This window comes from Piliocolobus tephrosceles, unplaced genomic scaffold, assembly GCF_002776525.5.
Source record: "Piliocolobus tephrosceles isolate RC106 unplaced genomic scaffold, ASM277652v3 unscaffolded_29934, whole genome shotgun sequence".
In the NCBI taxonomy this organism is placed as follows: domain Eukaryota; kingdom Metazoa; phylum Chordata; class Mammalia; order Primates; family Cercopithecidae; genus Piliocolobus; species Piliocolobus tephrosceles.
The window spans coordinates 12513-26337 of record NW_022313125.1 but is presented as its reverse complement, the minus strand read 5'-3'; the positions used below and the strand labels follow the sequence as shown (position 1 = coordinate 26337).

The following is a 13825-nucleotide window of genomic DNA, read 5'->3' as shown; positions in this document are numbered from 1 at the left end:
AAAAAAAAAAAAAAAAAATTAGCAGGGCGTGGCGGCGGGCGCCTGTAGTCCCAGTTACTTGGGAGGCTGAGGAGAGAAGATCGCTTGCGCCTAGGAGGCAGAGGTTGCAATGAGCCAAGATCACGCTGGTGCACTCCAGCCTGGGCAACAGAGAAAGACCCTGTCTCAAATAAATAAATAAATAAATAAATAAATAAATAAAATTAAATTTAAATTAAAATAAATAAATAAATAATTTTTTTTAAAAAAAGCTCACTGAATAAGAGAAAGACAAATAGGGAAACAGGGAATATCTAAAGACTAAGTTAATAAATGGCAGTTCTCAAAACAGATGAACCTTTTGAAGGGTTTCTGATTTCCTCTTAAATTTTGAAACTTAATCATATTCTAAGTCTAAATTCATGAGAAGAGTAGAGATTAGAACATAACTCACATTGAGTAACACAAAAAACCTAAAAGAGCGAGTGCCTAAGTTTGGCCTCATGCACCTGAGGGGTCAATCCTCAGGAAATCACCAGGGTTGTTCCCAAATATCACTTAGGGAGCTCATTCCTTCTTCACAGCCAGGCAGAAAACAGAACCACCACCCAAATGTTCAAAAACAGGGGTTGTTAAATTACTTAGGGGCATTCCTGGGAACTGGAATATTTAGCCATTAAGGCCATGCTTGAAAACATATGTATGACATGTAATTGCCTACAATCTCTATCCACAGAAACAGACTGAAAGTATAGCAGAGTAGCAGATTTCTGTGCCTTTCTTTATACTTTTCTCTATTTTCCACATTTTTTTTCTTTTTTGAGACAGTTTCATCCTGTCACCTAGGCTGGAGGGCAATGGCGCAATCTCGGCTCACTGCAACCTCCGCCTCCCAGGTTCAAGCAATGCTCCCTGCCTCAGCATCTCTAGTTGCTGGGATTACAGGCACACACCACCACAACCCAGCTAATTTTTGTATTTTTAGTAGAGATGGGGGTTTCACCATGTTGGCCAGGCTGGTCTCGAACTCCTGACCTCAGGTGATCCACCCACCTTGGCCTCCCAAAGTGCTGGGATTATAGGCATGAGCCACCATGTCCAGCCTATTTTCCACATTTTCTAAAAGGTATGAGTTTTTCATTTACAACTTGTTTCGAATTAACACTTCATTAGACATTAATACTTGAATTAACACTTTTGTAGACATTCTGATGAGGGGAAGTTTATTTTTTTTTTTTTTGAGACAGAGTCTTGCTCTGTCACCCAGGCTGGAGTGCAGCAGCACGATCTTGGCTCACTGCAATCTCTGCCTCCTGGATTCAAGCTACTCTCCTGCCTCAACCTCCCAAGTAGCTGGGACTACAGGCACGTGCCACCACGCCTGGCTAATTTTTTTTGTGCCTTTAGTAGAGACGGGATTTTACAATGTTGGCCACACTGGTCTCTATCTCCTGACCTTGTGATCTGCCTGCCTCGGCCTCCCAAAGAGCTGGGATTACAGGTGTGAGCCACCGCTCTTGGCCAAGGGGAAGTTTTCTTAAATTCTGAGGTTCTGGTCAGAGGTCAGCCCTAGAAAAAGTGGAGGGCTATGACTCAGTCCATGTTCAGGAGTCAGTAGGGCCAAGGGGACTTTCTCCCGGCTGCTCTCATGGACTCCAGGACTGGCCTCTCCTTCTGGGTGGGGCTGACTCATGCCCCAGTCCAGCAATTCCTCCTTGTGGAACAGACTCGGGGGGAAATGTCATAGGAGAGACCCCCATCCCCAGTAGGACTCTGACAGGAGTACTGACAAATACCCACTCCCACAGGCCCAGCCCTGACAACAACCCCTTCCCAGGAAGGAGGGGGGAAGAGTCTCCACCACTTACCTGGATCAAACCTCACCACCAGGAGACAGAGGATCAAGGCAGCCAGGAGGCTCTTTTTGAAGGGCAGAGAAAAGAAGTGGCTCACTGCAGAGTCCCAGAGCTGGCGAACCAACATCGGCAGTGACAGGAACTTGTGGGAGACAGAGCCTGGCCAGGGAGACAGAGCACAGCTTCAGGGGAGTCACGGGAATCAGATTCCCTGACCTCAACCTCTGCGCTTGCTTCTAAGAGCTGAGCAGGCTGAGCGCGGTGGCTCACGCCTGTAATCCCAGCACTCTGGGAGGCGAGGCCAAGGCAGGCGGATCAACAGAGGTCAGGAGTTCAAGACCAGCCTAGCTAACATGGTGAAACCCCGTTTCTACTAAAAATTAAAAAATTAGCTGGGCATGGCCACGTGCGCCTGTAGTCCCAGGTACTTGGGAGGCTAAGGCACAAGAATCACTTAAACCTGGGAGGTAGAGGCTGTAGTAAGCCAAGATCGTGCCATTGCACTCCAACTTGAGCAACAAGAGTGAAACTGTCTCAAAAAAAAAAAAAAAAAAATGCCGGCGTGGTGGCTCATGCCAGTAATCCCAGCGCTTTTGGGAGGCCGAGGCAGGTGGATCGCGAGGTCGGATCATGAGGTCAGGAGATCGAGACCATCCTGGCTAACACAGTGAAACCCAGTCTCTACTAAAAATACAAAAAATTAGCCGGGGCTGGGCACAGTGGCTCACGGCTGTAATTCCAGCACTTTGGGAGGCTGAGGCAGGTGGATCATGAGATCAAGGGATCGAGACCATCTTGGCTAATGTGGTGAAACCCCGTCTCTACTAAAAATACAAAAATTTAGCCAGGCATGGTGGCGGGTGCCTGTAGTCCCAGCTACTCAGGAGGCTGAGGCAGGAGAGTGGCATGAACCCAGGAGGCGAAGCGTGCAGTGAGCGGAGATCGCGCCACTGCACTCCAGCCTGGGTGACAGAGCGAGACTCCGTCTCAAAACAAAACAAAAAAAAGAGACGGTGACTTTCTGTCCATGGAAGTATTCACAACTAGACTAGATCATTACTCCAGGAAAAGGGCGGAAAAGATTCAGGGACTAGGGAAAGGGTCTGCAAATTAGTTTCTTATATTCCTTTGGCTATCCCAGCAGATCTCAGCTGCGTCTGTATTGGGGCCAGCATGTAAAGGAGGAAGGACATCCCACCCAGACCAGTATGGTGGAAGCAAGAGACCTCGTCAGAGGACTCCAGCGGAAAAACGACTTTCAAAAGACAAGTCAAGGTCCCAAGACCCAGCAACACCTTCCCATGTGGAGATTCTCCTTCCGCTGCCAACTTCAGAGGGTCTGGGCTTCACTTTGTTAAGCAACTCAACAGGCCTCCTATTCTGTGATTCAAGAGTTATTTATACAAAGAACTGCTCCTAAGCTCCCAGGAGTTTCACGATGGTCCCTGAGGTACAGTGCAAGGCCACAAATCCACTTTACAGAGGTCACAAAGGGATAGTGTCCTACCTTCCTGGTTTGGCTTCTGGGCCTCCTCAGAGCCTGAGTGTTCCTGTTTCTGCTGCTGCCTCGCTGTGTGAATGGCCTGAAGTACATCCAGCCGCCGCTCCTCACCAAAAGCTGCAGAGCCCACCACTAGCTCCTCAGCTTCCGACAAGCAGCCCAGAGGCAGCAGCACCCGCTGCACATGAAATTCTGCCAAGGCTCCATATTCTGGAAGGTCTTGGTTGGCTGGGTCTTGGAGCCAGGCACCCACCACATCCAGCACGGCTCTAGGCTCTTGCATTTTGCTGTATAAAAGAATGCTGCAGTCCCCAAAAAACCCGATCCCAACAAAATTAGAGTCAGTGCTCAATGACTGCTTCATTTCTCATGACCACTATGCTTCTCCTATCCAACCCCTCCTCACTGTGCCCTCCAGCCCTTTCCGATGAAATGTTGATGCTAATGGGAACTTGCCATGACACACCCATCACTAACAGCAGACTCAATGGGAAGCTGAAAGCCTTTCCTCTAAAATCAGGAGCAAGACAAAGATGGCTACTTTGACCAGTTTTTTATTCAACATAGTACTGGAGGTCATAGCCAGAGCAATCAGGCAACAGAAAGAAATAAAAGGTATCCAAATTGGAAAGGAGGAAGTAAAATTATCCCTGTCTGCAGATAATAAGATCTTATAAAGGGAAAACCCTAAAGACTCCACTAAAAGAGAGAACTAATAAACGGATTCAGTAAAGTTGTGGGATACAAAAATCAATGTACAAAAAAACAGCGTTTATATACCACTGGAAAAGAGACCAAGAAAACAATTCCATTTACAATAGCTACCAAAATAAAACATATCTAGGAATAAATTAAAGCAAGGTGGTAAAAGATCTCTACACTGAAAACTATAAAACCTGATGAAAGAAGTTGAAGGGGACACAAAAAAATGGAACGCTATCCTGTGTTCATTCACAAATTGGAAGAGTATTATTAAAATACCCAAAGCAATCTACAGATTTAATGCAATCTCTATCAAAACACCAATGGCATTCTACACAGAAATAGAAAAAACAATCCTGGTCAGGCGCAGTGGCTCACGCCTGTAATCCCAGCACTTTGGGGGGCCGAGGCAGGCAGATCAAGGGGTCAGGAGATCGAGACCATTGTGGCTAACACAGTGAAACCCCGTCTCTACTAAAAATACAAAAAAATTAGCCAGGCATGGTGACGGGCACCTGTAGTCCCAGCTACTTGGGAGGCGGAGGCAGGAGAAAGGTGTGAACCCGGGAGGCAGAGCTTGCAGTGAACCGAGATCACACCACTGCAGTCCAGCCTGAGCGACACAGCAAGACTCTGTGTCACCAAAAAAAAAAAAAAAAAAAAGAGAAAGAAACAAAAATCCTGAAATTCATACGGAACCACAAAAGACTCCAACTGGCTAAAGCAGTTGTGGGCAAAAAGAACAAAGCTGGAGGTATCATATTACCTGACTTCAAACTATACTACACAAAGCTATAATAGTAACCACAACAGCATGGTTCTACTCTCATGGTATGGCATAAAAACAGACAAAATAGAATAGAACAGAGAGCCCAGAAATAAATTCAGGCACCTACAGCCAACTGATTTTCAACAAAGATGCCAAGCACACACACAGGGGAAAAGACAGTCTCTTCAATAAATGGTGCTGGGAAAACTGGATATCCTTATGCAGGAGACCAGACCCCTACCTTTCCCCACACACAAAAATTAACTCAAAATGGATTCAAGACTGAAGTGTAAAATCTGAAACTATGAAACTACTAGAAGAAAGCAAAGGAGAAATGCCTCACAACCCTGGGCTGAGCAAGGGTTTTTTAAAGTAAGACCTTAAAAGCACTGGTAACAAAAGCAAAAATGGACAAATGAAATTACATCAAACTAAAAACTTCTGCATAGCAAAGGAAGCAATTAAGAGTGAAGAAACAGCCGGGCGCAGTGGCTCAAGCCTGTAATCCCAGCACTTTGGGAGGCCGAGACGGGCGGATCACGAGGTCAGGAGATCGAGACCATCCTGACTAACACAGTGAAATCCCGTCTCTACTAAAAATACAAAAAATTAGCCGGGCGAGGTGGCCGGCGCCTGTGGTCCCAGCTACTCGGGAGGCTGAGGCAGGAGGATGGCGTGAACCCAGGAGGCGGAGCTTGCAGTGAGCTGAGATCCAGCCACTGCACTCCAGCCTGGGCGACAGAGCAAGACTCCGTCTCAAAAAAAAAAAAAAAGAGTGAAGAAACAACCTACACAATGGGAGAAAATATTTGCAAACTATCCATCTGACAAAGAGTTAATATCCAGAATATATCAGGAACTTAACAGCATGAGAAAAAAAAAAAAAAAAAAACCTGATTCAAAAGGGAAAAAGACCTCAATAGACATTTCTCATTTCTCAGAAGAAGATGTACCATGGCCAACAGGTATCTGAAAAAATGTTCAACACCACTAATCACCAGGGAAATGCCAATGAAAACCACACTGAGACATCACCTCACTTCAGGTAGAACAGCTCTTATCAAAAAGGCAAAAGAAAATCAGTGTTGGTGAGGGTGCAGATGTGGAGAAAGGGAGCACTTACACACTGCTGGTGAGACTGTAAATTGGTATAGCCATTATGGAAACCAGAATGCAGGTTCCTTTAAAAAATTCAAAATAGGAAAGACGGCACTTCCTTTTGTAAGTGGTGGCAAGTGCTGAGAGAATGCCATGAAGGCCTTGGGCACACTGCAAGAGTATCATCTGCCGCCTGCCCACCCCCAAATGCTGCCCTTTTCCTGCCAGCAAATCTCTGCACCTAAGCAAGTTGTTGCCAAGTCCCGCTTCTGGTACTTTGTATCTCAACTAAAGAAGATGAAGTCTTGGCTGGTGGGATTACACCACGCCTGTAATCCCAGCACTTTGGGAAGCCAAGGTGGGCGGATCATGAGGCAGGGAGTTCGAGACCAGCCTGACCAACATAGTGAAACCCTGTCTCTACTAAAAATACAAAAAATTATCCAGGCATGGTGGTGGGCACCTGTAATCCCAGCTACTAGGGAGGCTAAGGCAGGAGAATCGCTTGAACCCAGGAGGCAGAGGTTGCAGTAAGCCGCAGCCCAGGCAACAGTGCAAGACTCCGTCTCAAAACAAAAAAAGAAGATGAAGTCTTCAGGGGCAAGTGTCTACTGGGCAGGTGTTCCAAAAATCCCCCTGCAAGTGAAGAACTTTGGCATTTGGCTACACTATGACGCTTACTGCAGCATCCACAATATGAATGCAGAATAGTGGGACCTGACCACCCAGTGCTACCAAGATGGGCACCTGGCACCGTGACCAGGGCCTACACCATCCAGATCATGAAAGTGGAGGAGACTGCAGCCAGCAAGTGCCCCTGGCCGACAGTCAAGCAGTTCCACAATTCCGAGATCAAGTTCCTGCTGCCCTACCAGGTCCTGTGTCTTCAGCACAAGCCACACTTCAACACCAAGAGTCCCAAAACCTTCTTCTAGGTACAGGGAACTCTCACCGAGTGTCATCAAAATAAACTCAAGAATGGCCAGGTGAAAAAAATAAAAATAGAACTACCACATGATCTAGCAATCCATTATCTCTCATGTTTAATGCAGCACTGTTCACAATGGCCAAGATATGGAATCAGTCTAAGTGTCCAACAATAGATGAATGGATAAAGAAAGTGTGTGTGTGTGTGTGTGTGTGTGTGTAATGGAATACTATACAGCCATGAAAAAGAATGAAATCTTTTCATTCATGACAACACAGGTGGACCTGGGGGACATCAGGTTAAGTGAAATAAGCCCGCCAGAGAAAGATAAATACTACATGATTTCACTCATGTGAATCTTGAAAAAAAAAAAAGCTGGTATCATAGAAGCAGAGAGTAGAACAGTGGTTACCAGAGACTGGGAAAGGAAGGAAGAAAAGGAAGACAGAAAGAGGTTCGTCAACGGGTACAAAGTTACAATGGGTTAGGAGGAATAAGATGTGGTGTTCTATTGCATAGTACGGTGGTTATGGTTAACAGTAAGGTATTGCATATTACAAAATAGCTGGAAAAGAGGCTTTTGAATGTTCTGATCACAAACAAATGATAAATGCATGAGGTGATGGATATGCCAATTACCCTGATTTGATCATTATACAATATATACACAGCATATATTGAAATGTCAAACTTACCCCATAAATATGTACAATTACAAGTGTCAATTTTAAAAACTTTGCTTTTTTTGGCCGGGTATGGTGGCTCACGCCTGTAATCCCAGCACTTTGGGAGGCCGAGGAGATCGAGAACGTCCTGGCTAATACGGTGAAACCCCGTCTCTACTAAAAATACAAAAAAATTAGCCGGGCATGGTGGCAGGCACCTGTAGTCCCAACTACTTGGGAGGCTGAGGCAGGAAAATGGCATGAACCCAGGAAGCTGAACTTGCAGTGAGCTGAGATCACGCCATTGCACTCCAGCCTGGGTGACACAGGGAGACTCCATCTCAAAAAAACAAAAACAAAACAAAACAAAACAAAAAACTTCTTTTTTAAGCATTGGAAATTCCCAGGATGTAGCAAGCTGCTCTTTCAGCTCCGTCCACTCGGTCATCCCATTTCACTCCTAGTCCCTGTCCCCTCCCTTCTTTGTATCTATTCTACTCCTAAATTCCTCCTCCCTTATCCTTTATTGCTATGTATGGAAGTCTAGGAAAAAAAAAGAAGTGAAGGGAAAGAATTAGATGCGGAGGGCAATAGTAGGGAAGAGGAAAAGAGTAGGTATTAGGCCCTGATTGAGGAGAGGAGATGAAAATCCTCTTGTTTCTGAAACGATCTGATGAGTCAGCAAAGACGACTCACCACAGCTCCAGGACTTTGGGGGGTAGCTTTTCAGGGACCTGGTAATACTGAAGGACCCAGGAGAGGACTTCTTGCCACCGATCCATTTCTGCCAGGGCCTGGATCCCCACAACACACAGGGAGCACTTCACCTCCAAGGAGCTGTCAGCAAAAAAACCAATTTCAGTTAGAAGTGGCTCCCCTCCATTTCCATGCCCACTTCCACCTTGGGACTGTTCCTCTCCAGCTCCCAACTCAGCAGCCATCATCTCTCTCATCACTGTTAGTACTTAGATGGGCTGCCCTTTCCCCCAGGAACTCAAAGTTCCTGTAAACCTCTTAAGAGGCAAGTCAGTTGTTGCTCAACGTTCATCTTTTTATCCAGGTGAAATCAGATTTAAATGAAGAGGAAGGGTAATCCTGAGGGGGAAATAACACGCATCACCGGTGTGTGGGAGAAAAAAGAGCTGGAACTAAGTTTGCTCAGTGAACAAATGGGCTTGGAGCAAGGTTTCTGGCTGAATGGAGATATAGCAACTCCACAGCTGGCTAAAAGGCACCACCTAGTAAGGTTCCTCCAGACACTGAGAAGCAAAGCCTTCTGCATTCACTGAAATGAGCTTCCACCCAGTACCCTAAAACACAGCCAGGGCTCTCCAGATCATCCTTCTCTGAGGTCAGCTTTCGCTATTCTACCTAACACCTCCCTAGAGTGGCCTAACCCAACTTTACAATGCAAAGAAATGACGCTCTCACCTGCCAGGCAAGGCTGGTGGCATTAGAAAGAGCAATGCAAGCCCAAGGTTTTTTTTCTCCGGATTCTTTTCTTTTTCTTCTTTGTGCTAGAGAAGAGGGCTCATTATGTTACCCAGGCTGGTCTCGAACTCCTGGGTTCAAGCAATCCTCCTGCCTCGGCCCCCCAAAGTGCTGGGATTACAGGCGTAAGCCCCCGCGCGCCCGGCCCTGAATTAATTCTTTAATCCAGTCCTCCAATTGGACCAGAACACTGCTCCTGCCATGACCCCCATTCCCCACCATCCACAACGTCAGGAATAAACAACCTTGGGCGGGGCGGGGCGGGGCGGGGCGGAGGTACCTGGGAGAGGACTTTTACTACCTGCTTACTGACAGAACTTAGCACTTAATACACATTCAGCCTTCGCATCATGCCATTCTACCCTGGAACAAGGAGCAAATAATTGGCTGTGGGTTCGCCACACTAAGCTCTTGTTATACGACTTCCCTCCTCTGTAGAATGGGCACACGATGAGCAACCACCCTCTCGGAGACAAACCACTGACGAAAGCGAGGTGTAAAGCTCCTTGTGGGCAATCTGGGAATGACAACTCCTGAGACCTTGAGCCCCACCACAAGAGCACCCGGAAATCGGTTCATTTCCGAGCCCAACACGTACGTGCCCGCGGGTTCCTCTGGCAGGGCGTGGTTGGCCAGACTCTGCCAGGCCCGCTCGCAGGTCTCCAGCGCCGCCCGGAAGTCTAGGTGCACCACCAGGAGGTCGGCCGCCTCCTCCAGAAGGTCCACGGCCGGCGCCCGGGCCGGGGCGGTGCGCACCGGCTCGCTGCTGCGCAGAGGTCCCCCAAGCCCCCTGAAGGGGGCTGCAGAGGTCGAGCAGTCGCTCTTCATAACGAGTCCGGGCCCAAGGCCCAGGTCCTCAGACGTCGGAGTGACCGCCTCCCCAAAGGTTCCGGGATATCCCGACTTGGCCTGGGCGAAAAGGGAGAGAGTCCTCATCTCTTTGCCCACACCCCTTCCCGAGGTCGATTCCCCGAGAAGGAAAAGGAAGGGGCCTGAGGCAAAGGCAGGGCTCGCCTGGAGGCTGGGGAAGCAGTTTACATGTCGGATTTGCAGGATTCTTGCATCCTTGGAATACCTGGCCCTAGCGTCTCCGGTCCCGCGACACGTGCAGGAACTGCCTCAGCTCTAGGCGCCTGTTTACGATCTAAGACTCTCACCTCGCCTCCCGGCAGCGGGCGCGGACATCTTTGCTCTCGCCCCGCCCCGCAGCTGCACGGCGTGCCAGCGGCGCGGGGTACTCTAGGAGTTGTAGTTCCTCAGCTCCCGGCCCATCGCCTTCTATAACGGGAACAGGCAGGAGATTGTGGACTACAACCCCCAGCACGCCACGCCCCGGAAGCCGCCCCTGTCCCGTGAGAAAACAAAGTGCGCTACAGCTTCGGGGTGGGGAAGTCAAAACGAAACGAAACTGAAGCTATCTTGTGAAATGAGGGATCTTCACTAAGCAGTTCCAGCGGAGGCTAACGGAAGAAATGCCAGCAATGGATTTGCAACTACATGCACGCTTCTAATTCAGAGCTTCTGCGACGGCGGCGATCAGGGAATCTGTAATGTGATGTCAAGGCTGAGGCAGAGCTGATCAAACATTTTGGCAACCTTAGTCTTGAATTAATTCACACTTTCTCCGCGTTGCCTCCGGAGTTTGCTTTGGGAGAATCAATATTGCCTGGTGAGGATGAGGGACTTAGGGTGGAAAACTTCACAAGGATCACTGAGAATATGTTGGTCCCAAGGGCAGTGTTCCAAAGTGAATAGTGACCCCACCGATGGGGGGTTAGGGGCGCTGAGCATAAGGGCCTCATTTGCTCACTGCTTTGTACCCCACCCTGGATTTGTTGTTAGAAAACAACGTTACATGCAGATACCAATTCTACCTCCCCACTGTTGTCACTTCCAATCTGTCTTTATTTTATATTTCTTGTTATCGTTTATCACCATCTACATACCAGTGTCTACATTTTCCTTATTTTTATTGTCTGTTTCCTTCCACTATGATATAAACTCACAAAGGCAGACGTTTTTGTCTCTTTTGTCACTGTGGGAACCTCAGCACCTTGAACAGTGCGTGCCATCTATAGCTAGTCAAAAAGTATTTGTGGAATAAGTGAAGTTGTGGCTTCACTTTTATCTGGTTACAGAGTCCATACTTATCTTTCCTCGGAATCTGGTGGACTTGGTTCTGCCTCAGCTTCCCCTGCAGACTTTTCCGCAAGAGAACGGAACGCCCAGAAGATGGATGTGTGTATGTCTGTGGACAAGGGCAGGGGATGTATGATGTGAGCAGGTGACTGTCTAATTTCTAGGAGAGCAAAAATTCTAGGGAAGCTTTGGAGAGAGTTCAAAGGGTAGACAACTGGGGAGAAACTAAAGCCAAGAGGACCTAGTACAAATGTGGGAAGCAAAGCCCGAGTGAAACAGAATATAATAACGTGTGATTTGTGGATCTGTTTAAAATTATTATTATAGTTACAATTTACCACATACTCTGTTCCCAGTACTTTATTATAAAGTGCATTATGTATGATATAGTTTTGTTTTTCACAATGTCCTTATCTTACATTGTGTAACTCACTCATGGAATGACTGTGCATGCCCTGAATAGAAAACATACTTAGTTCTGTCCCTGCAGAGCAGAGTAGGGCTCAATACACGCCTTTGAGCCAAAAGAGCCTTGGTTTGACTGAGATTTTGTCACTTACTAGTTGTGTGACCTTGGCAATTTATTTAAATAAGCTCCGATTTCCTCACCTGTACAATTGGGATAACAGTTTGGCCTTAGCTCCCGATGGCTGAGGGAAGAATTAAGTAAAATTGCGCACAAAGCGCCATGCGTGTTAAGCACTGAAAACTGTGAGCCAGGCCTGGGAAGACGGAATGTGCTCAGAAGCGGCCAGCTCTAAGCAGCTGCTGCCTGGGAAAGTCGCTTTCCTTAATTCCTAACAAATTTCTTGCTATTCCAAATTTGTCCAGGAGATGGACGCACAGTCTTAAAAGAAGCAGCCTTGCTAAAAGTAAATTTGCCTGTTTAGTAGTGAGACAGCCAGAATGAGGTCAAGATATTTAAGGCAGGAGAGAGGAGAGCTAGAAACCATATAAAAATATGATTATATTCCACTTCTGATTCATGCAATTTTCAACTATTCCCGGGCTTCATATCAGTCCGTGTGTAACCACTGTTTAGCACTATTATGCCCACAAATGGATTCCTCAACACACATCCATTGGGATACATCATCTCCTCTGTGTCGAAAAGTACCTAGAATTTCTCAAGCAAAGACACAGAAATGCTAAACAGAAGCGAATTCATTCCCCCGGGGGGAACGTGAATGGGTATTGTCTTTACTTAGCCAACCTTCTCTCTCTAAGTTGGGGCTCATGGGACAGCCTTTGAAATCACCTCTTCTTCTCTCATTTCCTCATCCTTGAGATAAAAAACACAGTGGAACTAAGGACAGCCCTTTCAGATGTTTAAGCCCAGGCCCACATTAATATTTGTATTGTTACTCACACCTGTAATCCCAGCACTTTGGGAGGCCGAGGCGGGCGGATCACGAGGTCGGGAGATCGAGACCATCCTGGCTAACACGGTGAAACCCCGTCTCTACTAAAAATACAAAAAAATTAGCCGGGCGCGGTGGCGGGCGCCTGTAGTCCCAGCTACTCGGGAGGCTGAGGCGGGACAATGGCGTGAACCCGGGAGGCAGAGCTTGCAAGTGAGCCGAGATCGCGCCACTGCACTCCAGCCTGGGTGACAGAGCGCCGTCTCAACAACAACAACAACAAAAAAAAATTGTATTGTTTGAATTGCTTCATTTTGGGAAAACTAGCAGAGCACCTGAGATGCTGGTATCCTCGTTGCGACCCCTTCCCTAGCCCTCCCTAGGCTCTGGAATTTGGGGTTGTTCCTTCCATTCCGCAGAGGGCTCAGTGTGGCTCCTTGCAGATTTGCTCAGCTTGCTGCCGCAGGTGATGAGTTGTTCTTGTAACATAAAGCACACTGGACTGGAGATGACAGACACAGTTAGAATCCTGGTTCCTTCAGGTGGGGCACAGTGGTTCATGCCTGTGATCCCAGCACTTTGGGAGGCCGAGGTGGGAGGATGCTTGAGCTCAGGAGTTCAAGACCAGCCTGGGCAACATGGTGAAACCCTGTCTCTACAAAAATTACAAAAATTAACCAGGCGTGGTGGCCCATGCCTATAGTCTCAACTCTGCAGAAGGCTGAGGTGAGAGGATGGCTTGAGCCCAGGAGGTTGAGGCTGCAGTGAGCTGAGATCACACCACTGCACTCCAGCCTGGGAGACAGAGTGAGACCTTGCCTCAAATAAATAAAAATTAAAAAAAAATAAAAATCCTGGTTCCTTCCGTGACAGAGCCAGGTGACCTCTAGAAAGTCACCAGATTTCTTTGTGCCTCAGTCGTCTCATCTGAGGACACTAATACTAACACCTGCTGCATAGGGTGGCTGTGAAGAGCAGAAGAAACCATGTGACAGTCCACTGAACACTTGTCAATCATGGACTCATTCAGGCTGATATAAGGCAAGAAAGAAGAAAGACTCTCGGCCGGGCATGGTGGCTCATGCCTGTAATCCCAGCACTTTGGGAGGCCGAAGCGGCCAGATCACTTGAGGCCAGGAGTTCAAGACCAGCCTGGCCAACATGGTGAAAAACCATCTATACTAAAAATACAAAAGTTAGACAGGCATGGTGGTGCGTGCCTGTAGTCCCAGCTATTCAGGAAGCTGAGGCATGAGAATAGCTTGAACCTGGGAGGCCTCCGCAGTTGCAGTGAGCCAAGATTGGGCCACTGCACTCCACCCTGGGCAACAGACCA

The 13825-nt window shown here is 47.6% G+C and overlaps 1 protein-coding gene across 4 annotated transcripts; it reads right to left on the bottom strand.

Moving 5' to 3' along the window:
- Positions 1-1395: 1395 nt before the first annotated feature.
- Positions 1396-10285, bottom strand: PEX26 (peroxisomal biogenesis factor 26). 4 transcript variants are annotated; one of them, XM_026451643.2, is made up of 5 exons: positions 10147-10285; positions 9588-9898; positions 8195-8335; positions 3343-3638; positions 1396-1994 (listed from the first exon to the last, which is right to left on the bottom strand). In XM_026451643.2, the coding sequence occupies exons 2-5, from the start codon at positions 9815-9817 to the stop codon at positions 1669-1671; spliced, it is 993 nt and encodes a 330-aa protein (XP_026307428.1). In that variant the 5' UTR covers positions 9818-9898; positions 10147-10285; the 3' UTR covers positions 1396-1668. The 4 variants fall into 4 exon arrangements, with proteins under 4 accessions (XP_026307428.1, XP_026307426.1, XP_026307427.1 ...); XM_026451641.2 differs by having other exon boundaries at positions 10065-10219; XM_026451642.2 differs by having other exon boundaries at positions 10028-10211.
- Between the last annotated feature and the right edge of the window lie 3540 nt (positions 10286-13825).